The sequence below is a fragment of the Passer montanus genome, unplaced genomic scaffold, assembly GCF_014805655.1.
Source record: "Passer montanus isolate IOZ18808 unplaced genomic scaffold, ASM1480565v1 scaffold20, whole genome shotgun sequence".
Classification (NCBI taxonomy): Eukaryota; Metazoa; Chordata; class Aves; order Passeriformes; family Passeridae; genus Passer; species Passer montanus.
In genome coordinates, this window is record NW_024366592.1 from 10567511 (window position 1) to 10594322 (window position 26812).

At 37.1% G+C, this 26812-nt stretch overlaps 1 protein-coding gene across 1 annotated transcript; it reads right to left on the reverse strand.

The window, feature by feature from the left end:
* On the reverse strand, positions 1–26812 carry MTPN (myotrophin). The gene is made up of 4 exons (XM_039708125.1): positions 26750–26812; positions 8655–8768; positions 7643–7726; positions 1–3221 (listed from the first exon to the last, which is right to left on the reverse strand). The coding sequence occupies exons 1-4, from the start codon at positions 26807–26809 to the stop codon at positions 3135–3137; spliced, it is 345 nt and encodes a 114-aa protein (XP_039564059.1). The 5' UTR covers positions 26810–26812; the 3' UTR covers positions 1–3134.

The window sequence follows — 26812 nt, forward strand, 5'->3', positions numbered from 1 at the left end:
TTCTCATATCGCACAATTCAAGTTTATTCCATTCATTCTTGCAACACAAACTTAAAAATACAGTATCATATAGCATTCTGATGTCTATGAACCATGATAATGATGAACCCAACTGTGTCAAAACAGTTAACAATGGTGAAAAGAGAAAGTCAAATATCAAAATGCACAGAGCACTAATTTTTCTTCTGTCACTGCGTAGAAAGATGATTGTTTATCCATTTACAAAATATAATTAAGACAAGTTTGTTTTGAAATTTTGCATGCAACACTGCAATTGCTTGACCTAGGACACTCTATTCTTATCAGCCTCTTCTACAAATAATCAGTGTTATGTTCAGTTCCACTTAACTATTGTACTCTTTTTCTCATTTGCTCCCTGTAAGAAAAAGGGAGCAGAGGGTACAAAATCCAAAATATACTTAAGTTTATAACTTATTCAGCACAAATTTCAAAGGAAAAGGTTTAAGAACAGAGTGGATTTCCAAGTATATGCAATTCCAGTCTGACAAAGTATTTAAAGTCTGTTTATAGAATGAAAAATAATTTACAGTTTGGTATTTTTATCTAGTTAGGACCTACTCAAAGATAGAGGAAGCCACCCATTATTTTTTCCACAAAATAGCTAACAAGAAAGAAACAAATGAACAAGCCCAGTCTTGAGACAATTACAAATGTAGAAGCTTTTATTTTTACTATTTTTTTTTAAATCCTGGGCAAAATTATTAAACACCTGTTATGTAGTGCAAAAAGCAGAAAAGTATTTCTTCTTTATAAGCCAAACATTAAATGCCATCTTTTTAACTATCTCAAAGGCAGCTTGGGTATATATTACAGCCAAATTAACACTTGACTTACTGAAGTCTGTTTGCTTCTTTTTCCCCCCACAGGGTGAAGTAAGAAAAAATAAGGTGTCCCCATAATTGTAGAAAAAGGGAGGCAAAATTGCCTCAGTGAATCTCCAGAAGAGTTAGTACAAAGATGATGTTTCTTTGCTCACTTAAATGAGTTAAAGGGAAGGGCAGGAAAGAATACAGAAGGAAAAAAAAAAAAACAAAAAACCAACAAAAATACAAAACCACTATGCCCAGACAACTTGACACTAATCAACACAAAAAACTTGAATAATCAAGTTCTCCATGTAAAAACAGATTGCAGTTTTCTAGACTAGTATTTGAATAGCTAAGTATTTAATAGCATAATATGGAGGCAAATTGATGTCAAAGATTTTTACTTTCATAGCTGAATAAAGAGTTAAACCTATTGTCTGTGTTCACACTATTACAATGACATGACAATCCAGCACTGATCAGAGATAAGATTAAAGAGTCCTCTTATAAATAGTTATTAAAAGCACTGTTCACCAAATATTCTTGTTCTTTTATCAGCAGTTCACCAATTGATTTATCACTGATTTCCAACCCTTCTGTTCTTCCTCGCCACCCATCTCCAAGAAATAGAGTAATTGCACTGTACAGTTTATGGCCAGAGTTGATTGTTTTCTCCATTGCTTTTCTTATGCAATGTGTAGGTGTAAATCAGTTCTTGCTCTCATTTTACACTCTCAATGCAATGCTTTTCATATTCAAGACATTCAATCCTAATATGCAACATTATTCAAGTAGAACTAAATCTCCATTAAATACTAGTGGTAGTCACCAGTCTACTTCTATATATCCTCTCAATTTCAACAGTGATATCAAAGTAATATCAGCTACTTTTGTTTAAGAATTCAGCATGAGACGTTATATACACGTGCTTTTCTGTATTTTGTTACCAGGAAGTTTGAAATCTGTATTTCAAAAGAGAGGAAGAGGTACAGTTTGTGGTACAGAGCCTGTTACTCAGTTTTAGATGAACCAGGAGTCTAATGAAAATTTTCAGGATGAAAGCCAGCAGCTCAGATATTCCTGAGGAGCACAAGATGTGACAGGAGTGCCTACAACATCATTGAATACCTTCCGACAAGTGGTCAAAATTGTCATACTAGTATAGTAAATCTTATCTAAAAGTCAATGGTTAATATGGTATGGTCATAGTGGGAACTTCCAGAACAAGCCTCATTCCTTAATGGAATTTAAGAGGTTCATCCATTCGACACTGAAAGACTGATTTGAAGATATGCACAATTAAAAAAATTCTGTAGCAGTTAGAGCAAGTTAAGACTTCTGCTTGTACATCTTCCTGCTTCTACATCTGAACTTAGAAATATTCTATGTTTACCAGAAAGGTTTAGCAACAATATTCACCTGATCTTTCCACATTTGCCTTGATTACCCTTGTGTACCAAACAGCCTGGAGCTTTCACACGTGTCTAGGAATTTTATGCTGATGTGGTGAGTAAAGAAATTTCATCTTACATTTCTTTTGGAAAAAAACTACAGTGAAATTTTGACCTCTCTGTCAAAATCAGTTACTTAAAATGTCTGTCCTGGACTGAAACAAACATGGGATAGAAAGACTTCAAATTCAAGCATCCAAAAGTACCTTGGCAGATATTATGGAGTGTAACACCACCATGCCTCAACTGGTCTTTCTTTGTTTGCTCAAGAGTCAGACAACATTAGTGTGACATCCAATTAGTCAATATAAAGAACAGCTCCAATAACTAGTATCAAAAGTCCTCAAAACTGTAACAGAAGCTTTAGGCAGAAGAAGAATAAAGCTACCCACTGAGAGAGAAGAGAGAAGAGCAACCCAGCCACCTACATTACTACACCTCAGATTATGACAGACACTAAGAGCATGGGACTATTGTCTCCTTCACAATTAGTTTCAGGTACATAGCACAGTACTTCCATCTAAAGGAAGTACTTCCATCCATCTAAGAAATCTTAGTACTAATCTAGGAGGCTTACAAGCCAAATATTCAGCATGGTCTGTCTTCCTTCTTCCATTTTCACTAGAAACAGAAAGAGATTGTGCACTGGAAAGAAGTCCTAGAGGGACACTGTTCATAATAGTTTTCAACCCCCTCCAACCAGATTATCTTTGATACAAGCCCCTAACTAGTCTGACTCACAAAGAATTTCCCTCCCCCCAAAGTATTTAGCTGAAGAAGCTGGAAGATGCAAAGAGTGACAGACAGGCAGCAGTGTGAGGCCACAGGAGAGACATTTAAGATATCAGTCCATCCGTCACTGAAGAAGAGTCTTGATTGCCTGGTTGTCAGTGGCTTCAAAGGCAGTTAGTCCATCTGGGCCTTTCACAGTCTTATCAGCACCCTGGAAAGACAATGGGAAGGACTGTCAGTTCATAAAGCCAGGCTGCATCAGTACAAAGTGTGTCAAAAGATATAAAACTTGAATAATTATATTGATTACACACAGCTTTTATTACAGTGCTTGTTTTCATTCAGAAACCAACCAGATAAGATTTATGTACAGAACTTTTCAGCATGCAGCTAATCTGAGTTTCCAACTTTGTCATTTAAAAATAAGGAAAAAAGCCACAATTTTTGTTACACAGAAAGTTGCAAATCCAACAAAGTATCAGTTAATCTTAGATGTATTTTTTGTTTCCAGCAACTAGTACTCTTAAAAAAGCAAAAATTCAGTGTTATAACACTTCTACAAAATATGGTGCAAGAAGCTCTCACATGCTAAATTAAACAGGTAATACCTGGAAGAGCTGATTTACTAACAAATCATACTATATTTGTTCTATATCATAAAATGTCCACACTCATCAAGGATGGTGCTTCTCTTCCATTCTGAAAAAAATGTGCCTATTGATACATCAGAAAAACAACACCACAAAATCATTCCAAGTCCAAAACTGCTCAGGTTTGTTTTGAAAGAGTTATGAATCTACACCTAAAAGGCAGCCAAACAGAACAGGGAGGCAACAGGAAAATGTAGGATAATGCACCAACTGGATAAATCAAAGAATTAGAATAAACTGCTGCAAGTAAGCACAAGCACTGTGCCAGATTTATGGGAGGAGAACAAAAGAAGGGAAACACAGTGATTAACTAGTCATGTTTGCTTTGAGCACTGTGTAATCACACTCATGAAAGGGAAAACACAGACTAAACTGTAAATAGGGTAGCTAAATAATGGGACAAAAGTTATTAGAGATCACAGGACTGATTTCGGAACAACTCTGCAAGATTATATGCAAATCTCACTTGAAAATGACAGGAAAAACACTTTGGGTACAAACACATTTTGTCGAAAGTGTGTACAGCAGAGGGTTGTCTTCAGTTTATGCATAAGCTCTCCACAGAGTATGTACAAATCCCTTCTCAAATACAAGAAAGATTGTCAGTTATTATTAAGGACACTGAATAGTTTAAGGACATAATGGACCTAGAATTTCCATGGCTTCACTGATTATACACACAAATCCCCACTGAACTTCCATACATAATACCATGTCTGTTCCCAAGACAACTCTCATTTCCCTAAACTTTGCAGACAGTCTAATAAACTGGATCTGATACCACTGTGATGTGCTTCCAATGCTACTTTTCACAATGTAGCATATTTCCCTCTCTAAAACTCCTACACTCTTTACTTGAATGTACTGAATCTGTCATTTGAAAAAGATGGTTTTGCAGTGGTTTAGATGGCAGCACTGCCAGTCTTGTGGTCCACTGGCCAAACTCATGCTCTTGGAGCTGCTCACCTTCCTTGTGGCCCCTAGAGATCTCAGTGCAAGAGATGCACTGAGTTCCTCCAGTGACAGGAGCAATTTTTAGTATTTCCTCTCGCCTATCACTGTGTAACATCCTTGATCCAAACAGTACAAGGATGTTGCAGTTCTTTGGCATATGAACATGAGCTGAATTAGTCTGTTCCCAACAAATGACAATTTGGTTACTGCAAATACACACTTGGGCTGAAACCATGGGAACATGGCTTGTAAAACATTTATTTTTCCCCTAAGAAAATCCCCAAGAGATATAGCAGGTGTTCAACACTTATAACCTTAGCTGTCCATGGAAAAGAAAGGCAAATAAGAGTATGAATAGCTTCTTTTGCAGGTGTTGATTATTTCTGCTCCTTAGATAGCACAGATTAGAATCTCTGTGGAAATTAAGAAGGCTTCAAAGCTGTTCCTTGATGTTAAGCTCAGAAAATCCTGATTTGAAGAAAAATGGAACTGTGCAGTAACTGACCTGACAGAATTTAAGAAATTTTAATTCATAAAACTCTCCACCAAAGTACCAGCATTTAGGGTACCAAAGATAACAGTTAACTGAGGTAACCTTGAAGTATAAAGAGAGGTTTTAATCTTAACATAGGACTGCTCTCCCCGGCTCAGAAAAATACTTCAGAAAAATTATTGACATTCAAGACCTGGGTTTCTAAAACAGCTTTATTGAATGTAGGATAAAAGGGTCATGACTACCTAAGGAGGACACCGTTTATTAAAGCCGGTACTAATAAATTTAGAAAATTGGCCATTAGCTGGACAGAAAGACTCCTGCCTACATTCAATAACAAGAGAAGGAAACAATAAAGGCCAGGTCAAGAGGACTTTAATTTGTAGAAGTACAATACTGCCTGGAAGCAACTTTATTAACAAACTCATAGGAGTACAATTATTTCATAGTATTCTCTACTTCCCCAAAGTAAAAAGTTCCTAATATTTGTGTTATGTTCTACTCCAAAAATACACATACACAAATAAATATAAGCCCTCTCCTGGGCAGGGGAATAACAAACAAGAATGTTTGCCCACTTCAGTCACCAAGCAAAGCACAAATGTTAAACAGGCTCTGAGAGCCACACATGAGCTACTTGGCTCCAGCTGCAGTTCTGGAAAAAACCCAATCAACAAGCACAGAACCCATGATGAGAGCTGAACTCCCACCAAACTGTGAAACCAGAACTGGGAGCACTTAACGAAGCTGGGAGAAGATTGGTTTACACACCATGCAGCAAACTGCTAAAAAGAGTTGCCAGATGACACAACAGAGGCAGATGTTTCCTTGTTCAAAAAGTACATGTATGAATTAATGGCCAACAGATCTGCCAACACTTCTAAATGGGACAGATGCATGCATCTCTGAAATCCCCAGTACAGCAACCATGAATGAGGGACATGAGTGAGCAGATGTGGTCATACTCACAGCTCTTCCTTTTGCCACTGTCAGAGAAGAAAAAAGGGACTAAATTGCCCAACTTATAGGGTATTTCTTGTAAAACAAAAGCAGAGCTATTTTGGAAGTTGAACAAATGGATGAATTTTGTTGCATTCAAAATTGCCTATTTTAACATATTGGTTTCTCTGACACTAAAAAACCACAACATTTTATATTACAAATCAAACACCAGATTTTTAAAGAAAAATATGGATCAATGTCTGAAACACTTCTTGAAATACTCCTCCTCCCTTTCAATAGCTGGAGAGTCTCACATAGAAGGTTTTCAACACCTACACAGTCCATCCACCACAGAAAGCAATGGAGAATATTGGCTTAGTAACTGGGAAGAACATTAGAGTCAGGAATTTTTAGATCTTCCAGTAAGGGTTGACTCCCGAGTCCTAGGTATCTGCTACCAAAGAACATTTGACTACGGTACAAACAAGGTACGCTTAGTGTTTAAAGAAGGTTCATAAAATAACTGTGCTAAGAGACAGAACAACCTCTACATATAAGCCCTGCCTCAAACAGACAGAGCTGATAAGCCAACTTCCAGTTTATAAATATTTCACCAGCTAGCCCAGGTAAATGGAAGCAATCAGCATTTAACTCTGCATGAAGAAATCGGAAAGTAATTTATTATTTGAACTAATATAGGTTGGAAAACCCTCCAAACCAGAAATGGAAATAAATCAACATGGGATAAAGGATACCTTATTTTCTGATGATCCTAAATGAAGGATCAATCCTCACAATAAATTTAAGCAAGTCGGACACACCATTTGAATTGTAAATTAAGTCACTGCATTTGTTTACAAAAAGCATAAATAATATCAGACAAGATCAAAGAAGTTAAGTGAAATTCATGCAGCATTAAGGCAGTTAAGGAAAACTTCACCCTGGAAGTGGCATATGAAAGTATTACATGGCAAGAATTCCTTTGGCCAAATGACTTAAGTGTAATCAAGGAGTGCATGTGAATGGAGGAAAAAGATTGCTTGAATTAACTACTGGCTTTGTAAAACTGATCACTTTTGTAATATAAATCAAAGTGTAAACGGAGACAGATTAAGCTTATTCTCCTCAGGACAAAATTTACAAGCTGTAGGACAGAGAAAGCTTGGCTTCCTACTTTTATTTCCCCTCCCTCTGCCAACCCAGATGGGTTCTCAGTCATCTGGCAAAAGCTGAGGGAAACCACACCTCTGAGCAACTTCGCAGCAGAGATTGCATCACATGAAGCACTTAAACAGCTGCCAAAGCCAAATCCACTGAAGGAATGCATTTTCTTCCCCTGATTTGCAGCTCTGCTCTCTAGCAGGAGCCCACAATACTCTTATGGTCACTGTCACTTTTGCTACACAACAGAAGTCCTTCAACTTTGTCTTTCAGCTATACAATCAGAATACCCTCTCTGTTTTAGCAACACAAATGGCATTTGTTTGATGTTTTGAACATATCATCTGGAGCATCATAATCTTATTGCAAAAAAAAAAATCACAATAATATGCTTTGCTAATGGATAACTTGTTCAAAACATTTGTATCTCACCTTTGACAGAAGCAATTTCACACATGAAACGTGGCCCTCATAGACTGCTGATAGGAGTGGTGTGATATTGTGTTTGTCTGGAGCCTGCAAATTGAGATACAATTACTTGAAGGACAATTTCACACAGCATTATAAGGTTTCACAGAACATTTTAATTTTCTTTAATCAACAGTAAGGAAGTAAAAATTTAAGAATATTAGCCAGAAATGCATTCCACAGGATTTTTTAACCTTTTTTTTTAATACAGAAAAGTTAACACTTAAGAGGTAATAGCAAGATATATCTTCCACAAGACTTCAAGGTATCCCAAAGCTTGTCCATAATTTTAGGCCAATTGTGCAGTTTCAGCTGACAAATTTCACCCCATTTAAAAACAGTACTCCAAATTCTCCCATTTTATAGGCAGCATCACTTCAGAAAACAGTTTTGGCTGAAATATTCTTTTGGCTGTCTTCTCTGTAAACTACAGTCCTGGAAAGAATAAGATATGGAGCAACTGAAATGCTATTTTTAACTCTTCCCCAGCTAGGAAAATTCCCAAGGAAGAGAATCTTTCCAGACATCCAGGAGCAAAGTCCTAGCATTTTTGTTATGAACTAAAGATCAGATGTCTTACATGTTAACTTTTGGACAAGCCTTCTAAGGCTCGTCAACATTTGGGGTGTATGGTTAAAGTATTTAGGAATTTAACTTCTGGAGGGCTGATAGAGCTTAGTCAAGCTTTTCAAAACAAGAAGCTATACATGTCAAGCTGCAGCAAAATGTCTTAAACAAGAAAGAATGTCTCCAAAGAAGACACACACTTTTTCCAGTGTGTTCAAAAAGAATTAAAACATTTAATAAGCATAATTGTGAACTTCTAACCTCTAGAATGTCACCTCTCAAATATTTTTAAATGCATCAAATTGTTTAGTTTGATTTATATCTTTCAGTGACCATTTAGGCACTTACACCAATCTCTTTGGTGTGTGTGGGAAGACTAAGAGCTGTTTGCAAATACAATAATACATACATTAATATCAGCTCCTTTCAAGAGCAAAAATTCCAGAATCTCAAGCTGGCCACAGTCTGCTGCATAGTGAAGAGGCTTCCTCCCACCTTCAAGCGTCCGGTTGACATCTTCACCCTTTAAAATAAACATAATCTCATCAGCAAAATTTTGGAGCTAACACACAAGGAAGAGCTTGAAAGAAATCAAACACTTTCAAACATGCTGAAGAATGTTCCACTCAAACATTTCAGTCACTGCCAAAGAAAAATTAAGTTGCTCAATTTCTATTCCCTCACATCTGCACTTACGACTGTAAGACAACCTTGATCCCTTGTTCTGTATTGCATCTCAGGTGTACCTGTACACAAAGTACAAGTGCACTAGGTAACTCACGATTTAAAAAAAAAACCCAAGCCAAACCAATAAAAAACAAACCATTAGAGCTTGTACAAAATGCTCCCCTTGGCTCATTTTGCTTCTCTTGCCCCACAACTAGGATCACAGTTACCTAGCTAAGTTCCTTTATCTGCCTCTATGAATACTGAAGCTTTGCATAATGACAAACCAGCTGCATAGAAGTAAGTCAGCATCATAACTACCAGCAAGTGAGTCCAGGTCATCCATAATTTAAAACCCAATTATGAAACTGTCCACCCTGTTTTATAAATAGCACTTGCCAATTCTACATGATATAAACAAGTCTGAAGAGTCAAGCAAATGAGGCCACAGGAAGTTGTACTCTAATGCCTCTCATAGTGGATTGAGACATCTCTTAAGGCGTAAACAAAATTTAATTTACTGAGTACCTAATCAGCTTTGTTTCCTCACCTTGGGTTGTGCAACTAAGGATAAACTGATTTACTGCCCTTCATCAGTGACAAGAAGTTACTGGAAACCAACTAGAGACAAGCTGTGTGGGAAGTGGCTTCTTGTTCTTATGTGCAAGAAATGTTCGTATTTTAGGAAGTGGCTAAATTTTGCATCATACCTCAAGCCCTGTATCTCCACAGAAAAACAATCAGAAGAATTTCAGCTGCAGCACCAATTCATACTTCTCTATAGAGCTCCTGCAGTCCCTTCACTCCTATCCCAAAGTTTTAGAAAATGCACAGAACAGAGGGATTGACACACATCTTCCAGCCATTACTTCCCTTCTAAGAATGAAAGAGAAGATTGCCAGAAGGAAATCTTATTCTGCTTTTGATGTTCCATATAATCAGTTTTATGCTACTAGTCAAATAACAAGATGACCTCATTATTATCCTCTCTTCTCAATAGAATATTCAATTATTCATCATATACCCTTGTAGCAGATAGTATTGTGATGTAGCTTCTCATTTGTTGAATTTCATTGACAATTAAGTTCAAATTAAAAAAAAAAAATCACCCAGATCAAAGTAGACTAATAGCACATAAATAGTCTGGGAAAGCACATAAAGAAGCAGCATATACTTATGCTGATCATTAAACACTACCCATACTTTTATTTGCACATAGACTCTTCCCATAATTTTAAAACAACTGACATTTATATAACCCATCATGTTTGCCGATACTTTAGGGATTGAGTGCACAGGTTTGAGAAGCCAACCACATGAAAGCCACATAATAACCAACCCAAACCAATTCAATCTCCAGGCTCGTAAAGCCTGACACGTGCCAAGACATGGTAAGTAAAGGAGCATGGGAGAAGGGCAGGTAAGCTAAGTTCTGGGACAGCGCACAGTCAAGCCATAAAGTTGACAGTCCAAAGGAAAGTTAGTCATCACTTCTCAAGATTAGGACAGTCCAGCAAAGCTTTTCACTTCCTTAAGCTTAAAAATATTATTTGACTCACTGGCTTATACTATAGTAATTTTTCTTTTGTTTTCAAAGAATAAAACAAAGGTCCTCTTTTCTCTCTTAAGATGGCTGTGGAATAAATTCCTGCTGGATTATGAACTTTCAGAGGAAAAAAACCCCAAACACCCAAACTCCTATTTTTTTAAGATCCTGAAAGTTGATGAAAACATGTTTATAGGAGAGTACCTAGCAAAAGGTTTGCAAATAAAGAGGTCCCAAACACAGATTACATGGCACTGAACATTGGCACTGAGAACACATATAAGTAAAATTCAAAGTTAAACATTGGAACATTTTAGTCTGAATTAAAAGAACACAGACATCATGTAAGTTACAAAAATTTAAAATAACCCAAGCACTCCTACATTCTGCAATAAACCAAGTCAAACATCCAGCTGTTTCATAGGTTTGAAAAGCCACTGCAAAACAGAATGTCAAAGTTTTACCTGGCCTTGGACTGCCAGCCCAAGAAATATAGAAGTAGGAAGGGAAGATAAGCCAATGCATTTAATATACAGGGATAAACTCTGGCAAAATCACTTGTTTCAAATGCAGTCACCAACAAATATATATTAAAAAACTTGCAGGACCCTTCACAGGTAATTTCTCTCAGGTCTTTAGATCTCCTATTTATATTGCCTAGGGCATTTCTCCATAGGACAAGCAGTGATTTCCAAAGTGAGGTGTGAAAACCCAGAGAGGTGTGCAAGAAAATCCACTGGGGTGTGAAAATAAACTAGATATTGTGCTATTAATAAAATGTAAAAATAGCATTTATTTAATCTTTAGTTCATATTTAATTTCCATTTTTGAGGTATATTTTATAATGTGCACATTACACAGTACAGGAGTACATACTGAAGTTGACTTAAATATTAAGTCCCCAGTGCACCTGCTCAGAGCCAGGCTGGATGGGGCTTTAAGCAACCTGATCTAGTGGAAGGTGCCCCTGCCCATGCAGGGGGTTGGAACTAAATCTTTAGGCATAAGATAAAGGCTTGAACCCCTGCCTCATAAATGAGAAAGCTCTGGTGAAGGTGTGGCTAATTATACCACCGCAATGAGACAAAGTGGTCTCTCAAGCCCTGTCATAGGTCAGTGCAGGAAACAGCACGCAAGTAAAGATTCAAAGAAAAACATTATCTCTGCATCAAGTTTTCCAAATTTACTGTGGTTTTGAATAATACTGGCCTAACATGCCATAAAGAAGGTTATGAACTTGGGTATCAGCAATCCTATGAGGTGATGATTCTCAATACAGAACTGTGAGACAGCAAAATAACCAATATATTGATGGGCTGAAACTAAGCTGCTGAAGGTTTACACTAAAAATCACCATCTCCTGCAGAGGCACATGGCCACAATCCACATGAACTGACAAAATGGAGCATGATTTTTCCTTTACACCCACAGGAGCAAAATCTTCTGTGTACTAGATCAAAAGTGACAGAATGATTCTTCAAGGAAATTTTATGGGACTTCTGCCATTTTCTAGTCTAACAGAGCAGCAAGGTTAACCTGTGTATTAGGAGAAGATACAATTAAGCCAGGATCAAGGAATCATATCACCCTCAAAATAAAACAGCTTCACTCAAAGGTCAGGCTTCTCCTGAAAGAAGATTATTTATTTTCACTTTCTAGAGTAGACCCACACATTCACTAACAATGGTGCAAATATTTGTGCATAGCTTCAGAAAGTAATTTGCCCATGCAAAAGAAAAGACATGATCACCTCTATAATGGCCTTCCAGAATACACCGAATTTACTCAGTCAACCATTTAAGGCTAAGTCTGGTATAAACCGCATTAGTAACATTTTTCTTCTCAGATCAAAGAACCAGGGCACCAGCTATGCAATAGCATTAAAAACCTGCTACACCCATGAAACATCAGAAACAGCAGTTCCCAGGTATCTGCTTTAATGCCCTCTATTAAAATGTGATTATGAGTAAAGAAAAGCCTCTGTGAATCTCCAATTACTAAACAAGATGACATAAAAGAAGACTTTTATACCCTATTTCAAAAGTCACATAAAAATGTGACTAACAGAATGGCTAACAGAAAAATATTAAATTTGGAGATCTTAAGGTATCAATGTCCTTGAAACATGGCTATCAATTTTTCACTGCAGGACAGGAAAATAAAAACTGGAAACTCACTTCCAAATACATTTAAGAATTTTGCTCTTTAACTAAGAGTAGGATTCATTATAACACCCTATGAATGCAACTATCACCCATTTTCTGTAATGGAGCAATTTAATCCATAAAAACATCTGTTCCAACTAATTTCTTAAGTGACTACTGTCAAAAGTAGTTACTCTTGAACTTAATTCTTTCATTACCCTCCTCTCTCACACATTTTCCTTGCTTTACCTTCTCTTGCAACTATACCTACACAAAATCCTTTGTTATATCTCATGTCCTTTTCCAGTTTAGTTCTAGTCAAGGCCTTCCCCACCCTGGGGAAGTGCTTATGTTCTTCTTGGGTACCCACCCCCAATTCCCATTTTTATGCTCCCCTCTTTCTTCCTGAGCTCACAGAGGAGATCCTGACAGGCAACCTGCCCTCCTGTACACCTGATGGATGTCCCAGAGTAATCTGGAAGGATCTGCACCTTAACAGCTTCCCCGAATAAATTGTGCCAACTTTTAATTCTTTTTTCTTTTGCAGCCCTTGTTAGAAGAATGAACCAGTCAGAGTTTGCTGACTTTGTCCCTAGTGCAGATTATGACATCAGCACCATGAAAATGAACAAGTTTAGTCATAAAGTACATGTTCTGAAGCTCATTATTTTCCACAGAGATTAGTTAACCACACCTAACTGACTCTATCCTTCAACTGCCCCTGCCTTTCTGCAGCCTTTATTACACAAGGCTGTATTCAATGACTGCTTTGGTCTCCGTTTATCTGCTCTTTTCCCAGCTCCTGCCAGTTTCAGAAGCATCAACACTTAAAGCCAAATGAGCTAAACTCAAGTTTAACCTAATCTAGGTTAAACTTCACCATTAACCTAATCTAGGTTAAACGTAATCACCCTACAGCACACTCCAGGTGCTTCAAGCACAGGCTTATTTTGCAGTGGCACAGGAACTGAAACCAAGCCCGAGCCAGGTGTTCACATGAGCACTGTGGTTTGTCAGAAGTGTTGTTCTAGAACGTTACTGCCAGGCTACAAATGTCACAGCTCACCCTTCACTTTAGCACCAACTTTTCTCCCGTGTGGCAGCAACAGCTTTGCTACTTCCAGCCCAAGTCTGACCCTTCGCACCCCTGCAGCAGAATTAGTGGCTGAATGATGAATCCGATGAGAGAACTAATCAGTATGAGAATTTATTTGATCATTTCCTTCATCTGTTCCATGACTTGGCATCTGAACACACCAGCAATTAGTAGCTGGGATTTACACTGCAGTTCTACCACAGGAATAGAAACTGACTATTGTGGCCTCATTAAATCCTATTGCATAGGTTAACTGTATTAGTAGAGCAGTGCCTGTAATACTTATGGCATTAAAATGCTCTTTCAGATTTAGAAACAACTCTATATCTCCATCTGTACTTATCAGGCAAAAATAACTGCATCTCCCCTTTTCATGCATTCCTGTCATTTCAGTTTTAATGAAGGAAATCAGATTCCACGCAGTCAGATGTCCTTAGAGGGCAGGGAAGCCTCTTGCAGGAGCTACTGTGTAATTCCTGTCCTCATTATACTAGGAAAGAAAACAACTCACTGTACAGTCTCTTGCATTACTTCCACCTCTTTGCATACAAGGGATCGCCACCTTTACAGTGTATTAGATAACTCTGACATTTTAAATTTACCAACAACTTTGCTGTCTCAGTGGGAAAGAAGAGGAGTAAAAAATATTCTTTCTATAAAGCAAAGTTTAAGCCCTATGGATGAGATATTTTGACTATTTTGCTGCATATTGAAAATATTACTTAAAAAAATGTCATATTTACTATTTTCTTCACAGGCTTTGTTTATGCTGGTTGTATTATTTGTTTTTAAAAATTCAAAGAGATTAAATGAGATGGCAGAAGTAAATTAATGATGTTGGATATAATCTCAAGGCATACTTTGCTATAACAGAAATGATACTGGTATCTACTGAATGAAATCTTTCCCTCTAATATAACTAAGTTTTAGTTTTTAAATCAAACTAAGTGCCTGGAATGTTAAGGTCTATGTTTTGCAGTGGAACATATATAAACTGAGCTTTGAAATCACTTAAGAACAACATATTCCTTAGTCTTCTGAAGGAAGTGCAAGCTTGGATAAATCACACCTGTAGAAAAATTTGTTAGTCATATACTCAAAACAGTTTAGAAAACAATCTTGCACTTCCACAGTGGGTATGTGGGGGCATGGATGAACTGATTATGCCTTAATCTTCCCCAAACACTTTATTTCATTTTCTCAGAGTTTGAGTCTGCTCACACCCCTTCAATCATTCGCCATTATAACTTTCTTCAGATTCATTAGTCACTGGAAAGACTTTTAAAAAAAGCCACAAGCCCACTCCCCCACCCCTCAAAAACCTGCAAACACCAGGTAAGTACTCTGAAAATGAAAATACATTAAGTTATTTTTGCCATTCTACTTAAATTCTCAAAATGGTTGCATTTTAAGTACATAAGCCAAAGTATTTTACTGTTTAACCTGTGTTGGTTTCAGTTGTATGTTCATAGAGTTTTCAAGTCTTTACTGCTGCCACATGGCAGCTCTGGGGCTCATCTAACCAAAAGTTACTTCTCTAGCAAGGAAAATGTAAACAACTTGACTGAGAATCCCTAAAAACAGTACAGTAGAAACAACTGAAAAAAACACCCATTTTCTACACACAAGGTCAATAATTCTACATTTTCTAAAATAACTGTTGAGCTCAGAAATATTGTAAGCCAAGCACAAACTTCAGTCTTTACTCAAACAGCAAAAACAACATGATGTTTTTTATGTAGCTAATCCACGGGTCATAAACACTGGTGGTAATGAGGGAAAACTTAAATACCACACTTCCTGAAATCTGACTAATAATCTAAAAATATAAGGAGAGTTTAATTCTACAAGCTTGTCAGTCTAGTGACTCATGCCATTACAGACTATTTAAGGCTGAAAGGGAACTTTGGAGGTTATGCAGTCTAACATTTTACTCTTAAGTAGGTCCAATCAGATCAGGCACAGACCTCCAAGGACTGAGGATTCCAGAAGTTCTCCAGGCATAAGCCCTTTCCATGGTTTGATCATCCTCACAGGGAGTATTTTTTCTCCTACACCTAATCAGAATTCTCGCATTTTAACTTGAACTGTTGTTTTTTCACACTGTGCACAACTAAACAAACTTCTCTATATCCTGCCCTTTGTACAGAAAGATAAATATAATATCTTCCCTTTATCTTCCTAAAAGGAACAAACCCAAAAACAAACAACAAAATGCCAAAAAAACAAGCTACCACAATTCTAACAGCATCAACTTCTACATCCTTGACCTACCAATAAAGCCAGAGATAAAAAAGCTTGTACAATTTTTTCAATAGGTCCTTTGCTCCATAAAGCAGTTGGTAGAGATTTTCCTATGCCTTCCAGATTCCTAACTAACTTCAGCTGCACTTCAGCTGTCATACCTCCTCAATCTCTGCATATTTGTACAGTGTTTCTAGATTTCTCTCACATCCTGAGAGGATGTGTCAAATGTACCAAATGTACCATGGACTGCACCCCAAGCCATGGGGCCAGCAGGGCAATTCTACCCCTCTTCACTCACCTGCAGTGCTGTTTTCAGCTCTGGAAAACATTTAGATGAGATATTAGGAAGAAATTCTTTACTGAGAGGGTGGTGAGGCACTGAAACAGGTGTCTCAGGCTATGGATGCCCCATCCCTGGAAGTTTTCAGGGCCAGGGAGGCTGGAGCTCTGAACAACCTGGTCTAGTGGAAGGTGTCTGTGTCCACATCAGAGAGGTTGGAGCTAGATGATGTTTTAAGTTCTTTCCAACTCAAACCATTCTATGATTTTATGAAATAACACAAAAAAGGGCAATCTGACCTTTCATCATAGAAACAGAACTTTATATATCTTTCCTCCTCTGAATTTTTCTTCCACAAATCAGTTGTTCAAGCACAGAACTGGAACCTCAAATACTCTGTTTTTCAATTATCTATCAAGACTTGAAAAGAACTAAAATTGATTTTGAGTTCAAATACAAAGTCAACACAATAGACTGAGTTTTACCAATGAAGACTCAACTGTTACTCTCCCAGTTTTCTTACTATTGGAATTTTACTGAAACAATCTTATGTGCAGAAGTACTGGATTTCCCGTATGACCTGAACAGGAGTGCTTTCCTGCTCCTCAGTCTGCCTCTGGAATGATTCTGTATAGATTCCATTCTGCAAACCTTGTTCTCACCTAAAGCACCAATTCACACACTGCCAACCTTAACTGCAAAATGGAATGAAATACACCACACCCCCAAGAGATGCATTTTTATAAAATACGTTGAAGAAATCTGACAACATTGTAGAATACCAGGTCTTAACAATGCAGCTTGCTATACAGAAACAGTCACGTGGTCTGCTGTTTAGGCCTTCACTTCAGTGATCCCAGAACATTCCAACGGTCCAGAACAGTCTCAGAGTCTAAAAAGCAGCATTGACTTTGATGAAATAGTTTTCATTCTTGCCACGACAAGCTGATTTAGCCAACCAAAATCCATGCTACCACTTTCACAGGTCCCTGGAGATTACCAATAGGAAAAGACTTTAGCTATGAATTACTGAATCAATTTTATGGTGTATCTAAAAAAATATTATTTACTGTTTTCAAGTGTAAAATTAACATTACTCTAAACACCTTTGACTAGCAGAGAAAATAAATTAATTTCTTTTTCCAAGCTGCTTATAAGATTTCCTTTAAATAACTTTGTTATGGTAACTGAAATGAGCACCAGCCTGAAGCAGTTTTTGCTGGGTAGAGAGGTTAATTTTTTGCATCTATGACAGGAACTGACACAGCTTTACATTGATACAGCAGACAGACCCTCACATCATCTGCCTTAATACAAATCTGAAGGTAAACTGAACCACCAGTCCAGCGCTTTAGACAAGGAATAATTTATGTAAACTTTTGTGTATTTTATCATAACACTAGTCCAGTGTGCTGATTTCACATTCCCATCTGTTTTAACTAAGAGCAAGAACAATTCAAATAACCAGCTCAAAACAAGTCAGTGCAACGTATCATTTAAACTTAAAAAAAACCCTACTTTTTTTTTTCCTATAAATGGAAAAAAACTCTTGAGATATGCCTCAAGGGTTGCAGCTCTAAGAACTGGACAGAGCAGACGGAAAAGGTAAATTTCACATTTCCACTCAACCTGTTTTATTGAAAAAACTTCTAACACAATGCGGGAAGCCTAAGAAGAAGCAACAGTATTTTATCATTTCTGCCCAGTAAGTTGATGGAGTCTCAAGTTTTCTTGTCTATATCTTCTGATTCACTAGAAAAATGACCACGTTTCACTAATAGTCACTAAATATTCCAACCAAGAGCAAGAGTGGAACCTGGTGAAATAGCTAGTAACTCAAAGTCTGGGTTAAGCCAAAGAGCAGAAAGGGAAGTAAAAAGATTAATGTTGTAAGCTGTGAATTGTTTATGATTTTGAAGCTGATTTCTTCAGTGAAAAACTTGCAATAAGATCCTACCAGAGCCGAGGAAACTCGGCTGCAACTGAAAGTAGGCAGTTTCCAATGGCAACTGCAAAAATTTTGTGCAAGATCCAAATTTTCATGTGAATTCCTTGTACTTTTAAAAATTACTTACTTTCAGTCCTCTCAAAAAAATCAGTGTAACCCAGCCTCACTCAGCCTGCACAGAGACAACTGCTATTGCATATTCCAGCCATTCCAGGAGTTTTCCAACTGCAGCCTGAGTCGACTACAGTTGTGTGCAGACAACTGAATTGAAACAAATGACCTAGATTTTTTGTGTGGCATACCCACTTCGCACTTGGAGAATTTCAGAAAACCTAGAAGTTTGTTGGTTTTTGTTAAACAGCTGAGAGTGACTGCATTAGCTAAGCATTCCTACTGATTATTTCTGTGTTTACCCTCTGACATATTTAATAACATCTTTTTAACTCCTCTGGGTGTTTTATTCCCCATCCTCTAAATTTTATAACTTGAAGCAAAAAGGAATTTTCTCCCAGATGTCTTCTTTCTACCCTGTATGCTTTGGGAAATATATGGGACAAGATGATTTTACACCTCCCCCTTATCACATCTTACTGAAACAAACAGAAATAGCAAAAACATCCACAAGAAATCCTGTAGAGATAGTGATCAAAAACCAAATCCAAGTTAACAGATGTTGAGAAGAGAACTTGAATACGGAAAGTTAAATCCCTGTGGAAGAGGCTGAAGACATGAGTATCAAATTTTCATTATTTTTCTGGATTCATTTCTAGTATTTGCTGTTAGTTTATCCTGCAATATCCAACTGAGCTTCTGTTTTTAAAAATATGAAAAAAAGGCTACTCAAAGAATTTCAGCACAACCCTCCCCCTAAAAGACTCTCATCAGTTCATCAAAAATGGGTTTCTGTTCTGAGGATAGTGCGTGTCTCCAGCTGGCATCCTGTAGCAAGTTGTGCAACCAGAGCAGACAGATGTACATGTCCATGTAAAAAATGGGTATCTACTTTGCAGTTCTCTGCTTTAGGAGAAGCCTTAATTGCTAATAATAACACCAATACTTGGTCTATAAACGTTAAGAAAATGAATTATGAACGTGATTATGAATTTTGCCTGTCTTGATAGCATATCTAAAGTACTCTGAAAAGCTTTTAAAGTGCTGCTGCACTTATTCTGGCTTAAGCCAACAAAAAGGTGCTTAACAAGCACACTTTTCAGGTTTTGTTGGTGGTAAACAAGTATCTAGCTTATCCACCATAATCAAATGCAATCTGAAGTCCTTTGTCTCAGTCAAACAAATACAATTCCAGAAACAACTGCTAAATAAACTGAACTACTGAGCCATCTGTACTTCAGTTGTATCAGCATTTTGGGAGACAAACAAACCTGATACATGAGTTGTTCTGTAGAACAGTAATGAACCAACTGTTTCCTAGCTACAGCTTCTAGAAGCTCATGCTACAATTCCAGCTTCAAAGATGTGCCAAACACTGTTATTGAAAACAGTTGTTCTCCCCCCTCCCCCAAAATGCTTAACCTGCGTAAAGATTTGAGTGAGAAATAATGTAACCCACTCACTACTTGCACCAGCAAGGGATGAAACAGGAATGAAGGGCCCAGTTGTGCAGATTCTCTTAGCTCCTATGAATTTCCATTTATAAGTTTGGTCCAAGATTTCCATTTATAAGTTTGATTCTTAGTCAGGTAACAGCTCAGAGTAATGGCAGCAAGTAGTTCTGACAGAATAAGCTGCTGCAGACACAGGTATCATTGCTCTCTGTTCAGATTACCTCTTTAACTGATGAATGTTTGTGCACAAAATATTCTGGATGATGAACTGAAACATCCAATGATTAGATACTTTCCAAACTGTCTCTGCTTAGAATTCAGAATTAAAGTTAAAATGCTTTAGTTACAGCATCAGGACTCACTTGTCAGCCCTGATATGGAGGGCACAAACATCAATAAAAGCCTTAAACCATTAATTCTAAAGAATTGCAGATCAATCTAATGACTTTATCCCTTAAGTTGACATAAACCTAATGTTCACTCTGAAGAATTTGTTAAGCACTGCATCTATTGAACACAGTGCAGTGTCCTTTTTCATAGGCAACACTGAGCTGGCCTAAAAGGGTTGGATTTTTTTATTGCAGAAGTGATTGGCCAGACTTCATGTTTTACCAGTGCATTTTGGATGAGGTGATTTGCATGATACCTATTTTAAGAGTATACTAAGCAGAAGATATTCCAGTTCACATGGGTGCCAGACAATTGCTAAACAGAAGCCATCAAGCATACATAAACCAGGAATCAGAGCAGTAATTCTGTCTCAGTAATAGACCATCAGTAAACTGATAATAGATAACACAACGAAAACAGAAAAATCTACAAAACAACACCTGTTCCTACAAAAAGGAATTTTTTTTCTCAAGCTTAACATGTCAGAAACTGCCCCAAAAGTTAAGCAGCTGAGCAAAGGATCCCAGCCATTGCTACACCTTCTGCATTGAGTTAACTGCCAACTAAAACACTTTCAGTTTCTGGAAGAACCCCACATCAAGTTCTGCATTAAACTGCTGAGTACATGTTGTCCAAGGAATGAACAGGAAGTGGATGTTTTCCTTTGAGGCAAACACACGGCGCCAGCTACTGGGTTTCAGTTTCAATAGATGCCAACTTGATTTTTTGAATTCTCTGCATGACCTAAAGACACAATAAGTAAAAAAAACCCTGCAACAATAACAAATGTGAATTCTCACAGCTCAGGTTGTACTGTATCAGGAAGAGATGAGAGAATAAACAGGAAGATGAGTGTATCTCCTGAAGATTATTGCTATGGTTAAAAATTCCCTGAATAAAAGTGCCTTAACTGGGGCTTAGCACTATAAGCAGGAATTACCTCTCAAGAAACTGAACAAAAGATATGTCCAAGGCAAAATCAAGTGTTCTATCAAATCCAAAGCAATGAAGCTCAGCTTCTAAATAGGTTTTCCTATAAGATTAACAAGTGCTATTTTCCTGTGCACAGTGAATTTACATTTTCTTCATTCAGCAATGCATAAAAAGATATGAAATGTCAAAAGCAGCATTAATGAGTTCTAGAAGTTTTGTGCCTTAATGCAGAGTTTTGTTGACATGATGAAGCAGTTGGTGATTGGAGTCATGCAAAAACAAAACATGGAAGCAAAAAACTCAATCAGAAAAGCTATTTTTACATCCATAAAATAAATGCTGCTTTCTAAGCAGTATATACTTAAAAACATATGTCTGAATGGCTCCCTAAACCAATTATACACACTTGGAATATTCAGCTTCACTGCAATACTGTCCTTAAAACTTATAAATATTGGTATTGCACTTTTAAGTTTGAAATACTCCACCTACAAGTTAAGGTATTTTTTTCCAAAAATTACTGTTGAAAATGCTTTAGTAAATAGAGTCTATTAACTTGTCACAGAAATGGAACTAAACTGTATCTCATGTTATACTCTAATTAGAAGAATCTATTTTGAAAGTAATTATATTTACTGTCATTATGCCCAAGGTAAATTTAAATAACAGACAGTTACTGTTTTTATCACAAGGCAAATTCAAGTTTTTTTAAATTATGCTAAATATCCATGACTTTAGCCAAGAAACAGTTAACAACATTACTGAAGTTACTGAGAAGTCAGCAATCCAAGAAATAACGATTCGCACAAATGCCTCACTTGAGTACAAAGGATTCTCTGGGATTTTTTGTGAGTTTGTTTGGTTTTTCTTAATATAGGGCACAAAGAGAAATGCAGATCTCACCTCACAGGAAGTCTCCTGGACTCTTTGTTATTTGACTTGAAATCTTCTACTTTCAATTGCATTACCTGAATCAAGCACTGAAAGTATTTTTGAACAAACAAAAAAAAACTTTTTAAACATTTATTGCCTATGGTATTTGCTTTCATAGTGTCATTAACAAATCAGTTTAAATGAGAGATGCTGATGGTAACTGTTCTATGGACAGCTCTCTATCTATTGTCTCAAATGGCCTAACAGCTCATCTTTCCTGCTTGAAGCTAATCACTAATTTATAGGTCACAAGTGTGTTAGAAAGCAAGTTCATAAATGACCAGAGTTTGGGAAATGAAAGAATTAGTCATCCAACAATAATTATCAAGACTGGATCTTAGCTCATCAGAAACTCTGAGCACACAATTTTGTTGTATAAACTGACTCAGAACATTCTCTGGACTTTGGCTGGAAGTGTGACAGGGCAATCTCCGCAACACCTATCTAGTGATGTTTTGGTCTGCTCAGCTCATTAGCCACAGCATGCAAATACTCTCTTTGATTTCCAAAGCACAGCTGAAGGCTAAGTAAAAGGATTTCACCATTTCCTTCTGGCCTGTAACCACGGAGGAAGGCAGCAATGTCTGTAAGCAAAGACAAAAGTGCAGACCATATTCTAATTCTTGGTGCAGCAAGAAAGAAACAAAAATTCTTCCTTTGAAGAAATGCACTGCCCTTGGCAAACAATGTATCTGAACTGAGCTACAGAATTACACTGCATAAGAAATACTAATAAAGAATGTAAAAATGGGCAAAGTGCTAAAAGCACCAAATCCCAAGTCCCTCAAGCTACTTCAAAGCCATATTCATGTGCATTATGAGTTTTCAAGACCATATTTTTCTTTCCCTTCCTGCTCTCCCTCATCAGAATTTCAGTTGCTTTTGGGAAAACAAATTATTTGCTACCCTAGTCTTTATTAAAAAGAGGAAAAAACCCAACCCCAAACAAAAAAAAAAACCCACACAAGAATATTCCAATCAAACACAATTAAGACAAACACTGCAGCTTGTTCAGTAGGACTTATTAGTACTGATTGCATTCCAAGTCAAAACAGCAACATGACAGATAGCAGTTCCTTAACCATTTAAATGAAAGTATTGTTTCCTTCCCCATCTGTGGCCTGTGACTGTAGAATTTGCCATCACTGGTCAGGATCATCATAGGCTTTAACAGCAGTATACTGTAAAAAGATACCCAGCATCCAATAAAAGTTTAAAATTTGCTTTAATATGAGCTGTACTGATTTGTACCTACCTCCCCTCATAATGAGCTAAAGCAGAAAAACATCTAATTGTTCAAAACTGCTGAAACTACAACTTGTAAGAAAAACAACTGTTGTATAACCAACTGGTCAGTTATTGGCACTTATTAATTCCAGCTCGTGCTTTTGTCCTAGCAATAGATCTGTCTATGGAAATGACAACTGTTTCTTTGCACAGAATTGTACTGGGAAATTCAACATTCATTTTACTATGAAGGAGATGAAAAATTAGGGATAATTTAACACAAACCTTCAACTTCAGAAGTGGGAAAATTAGGTAGAAAGAGGTAACTTTTCCCACACTTTTTTGTGGACACATATTCAGAAGTTCAAACAAGCATTACATGAAACCATAAAAAACATGCTAAATTCAACTTCACATATAACTGTAAAATAAAACTTCACATAAAACTGTATCCCCATGACTTCAGCAATACAATCATATCATCCCCTGGTTTTCTGCATCTTTCCTATATTTTCTCTTCTGACCTTTAATCAGACATAAAAATTCTTGGACATGAGAACCCTCAGTCCACAATGTTCTCTTTGAACTTAAGTAAAATATTTGACCTTCAAATCCTGATATATTACCAGCTGAGCCTATGGTCCTTCAGAAAAACCACATGGTAGTTGTTTGGTCTATTGAGAACTACCCAAAGGAATCCTTATTTATGCATTTTGACACTGCTGCAAGATCCACTCATTCAGTATTTTTTACTTATGTGGCCTGCATGAGTCACAATGCCATGGTACCCAAGTCAACATTCACTGCACGATCTTCTCATCTAAGTCAACTTTCCACATATCATTCCAAATGGATACAGATCCATAGCATTGCTAAACTGTTCTCCTGGAACAGAGAAGCTTAGCTCATCTCCTGTAAGGCTTCTGTTGAAGTCAAAATTAACTAACTGAGCTAGGCTTGAAAAACAAGGATTTATTAAAGATAAAACTGATAGCAGAGGGAAAACTGTGGTTAGAATAAGGGAGGGCAGAAAAAAGAAGAGCAGTAGTAGAATTCAATATTTTCCTCACATCACCAAATTCTCTGCTTGTTATTCATTATCTATTCCCAACTTTGACTGTCATACTTAGGAATGCAGATGCTGTATACCACAAACTTGGACAAAACAGGATATATTTCAGAGATAAAATTTGCTTTCAATTTAGGGAATGGAATACATTAGTACATCAGCAGAAAGAAAAAAAGATTAAATTCAATGTTTTATTATCTGGTCTTAATAACTCTACTTTTTGCAGCAAACACCCATTAGGCACAGGACAAATCAGCACAGTAAGAACACCCCAGACAGAATCAAGTAAGTAAGTACTTAATTTGGGTTTTAAGCATAGAAAGGTCAATTATGAATCACATAGGCAATATGTTAAAGCTACCCAGATTTTCAGAGCACAGACACGAACTCAATGAACAAAATCACCATAGCCTGACATCAACATCCCAAAGAAAATATTACATTTAGTGGTTCCAGATTCATGATCATTCAAATGATCACAGCTGGAACGAGCTCTATTGACATTTCAAATTGAAATGACTGAAGAATCAGTTCTATCTGTACCTTCACAAAAAAAAAAAAAAAAAAAAAAAAAAAAAGAGAGATTTGAGCATCCTGGGATGTTCATTCAGTCAGTGAGTCACACATTCCACCACAATGCCAGGTTTGCACACAAGTTTGTTACTCCATGCTGCTCCTATAAACTACTTAAGAACTGATGCACAAACTGTTAATATCTTTGAATAATTCTTTGCCACATGTCCTCAGACTCTCTTGGATCAGACTGGGGAAATTAATTAGCCATCCCAAAGAGGTGGTTTTCAACAACCTCATTAATTTTATTGTGCACACTACTAAGAAGTGGCAGCTTTGCTGTGTTTTTATAAAAGTTTTTTTCTAGTACACTCCTGGGATTTTGCTTAAGAGCAGCTCCACCATGAACATGAAATCTGCTAATGGCAGTAGCAAACAATTATCTTGTTCCATAAAAGAAGAATTTAGGTCATCATGTTAAAATTTGCAAAATGTAAATTGAACACCAAGATTAATTAGAACTACGCAGTAAAACAAAATTATCTTTAGCAATCACACTTCAGCAGACTCAACAGTAATCAAGTGGTAAATAACAGAACTCCAAGAATCTGCAGATAAAGACAAACCCTCATAGTAAAAGTGCTGGCAAAACACTGGGGAGTTACAGGGATACCCAAGAGGCCCCAGAGGGAATAAGCTCAGTCCAGCAGCCCCCAGATGAGGGCTAGCTCTGATATGCTCCTGGACAAGCCAGTGAGGTACTGCTGCCCTGCACTGTAATCCAGACAGGCTTCCAGGCTGTCACTCAAGAGCAGGAAACCTGTTACCTGACCAGAGGCAATTCAGGTATCAATGTAGCCATAATAACAATGTGCACTTCAGCATTCAGCATGATGAGGTAAGGGGAATTTCAATGTATCCATTATATGCTTTATCTGTAAATCAAATAATTCACTCATATATAGCAACCATTTAAGCACACATTTTCATTTAGTTTGTAACTGAAGGTGTAAAAGTCTTTGGAATGGACACTGAAGAGAACAGAAGTTATCCCCAAGAATTAAAAGCTATTTATTACTCCGTGTTAATCTTTCTTCTTGCACATATATTTAAGTCTCTTCTAGGCTTCACAACACTTTACTATATCCCTGACTGCTGCTTCTTGTTCAAAAAGGTATTTCTAGACAATATTTTTTTATTTTAGCCTCCATAGTTAGTTTAGCAGTAGTCAAGTTTTATTTATGTCTCAAGACATGTATTCAAACCTCACTATATCCCAAAGAAGTGCAAGACTGCAGCATCACAGTTTTGTCAAGAACACACAGGTCGCTGCTGTTGTCTAGATGAGTTATTGAAGGTCCTCCAGGAATTTGGTTTTGTTTGTTTTGTATCTAAAAAAACAAGACTCCACACCAGATATGCCTACACAGCCACTTTCTACAAACATCAATTTCACAGCCTACCATAACTTCAACCTCCCAGTCCTCTGAGCAGTAAAAATCTGGTGCTTCCAGCTTTGTTGCCTGTCCTATCTTCTTATGGTATTAGGTTAGTTGACTTACCAAACTTAAATGTAAGCAGCAGGAGGTTTAGGAAACGATGTAAGGGATTAAATCAGCTCATGGAAGTGGGGAATTCTCAGTTAAGCTATGGGAGATGAAATTACTTCAGAACAAACATTTATCGAAGTTTATCTTGCCAAAAACTTTTTGCCTAGTGAATAAAATAAATAGTATTTCACCTCAGAAATCTATTGCCAATTGGAAATGCTATGTGTACATGCTGATAGAAGAGTCCTTTCTAAGCAAATGCACAGTTTATCTGATTCCACCAGGGAAGAAGGCTAAAGAAGTGGAAAAAGCGCAAACACCATTCATGTTAAGAAATTCTGTAGGCTTAATACAACTTGCTATTCTTCTAATAAGTACTTTTTAACCCACTCCCTACCTTGAGGGAGGTAAATTTCTTCCAGCTGCGTGGGTCCTCCTCACCCATTAAACTGCACATTTG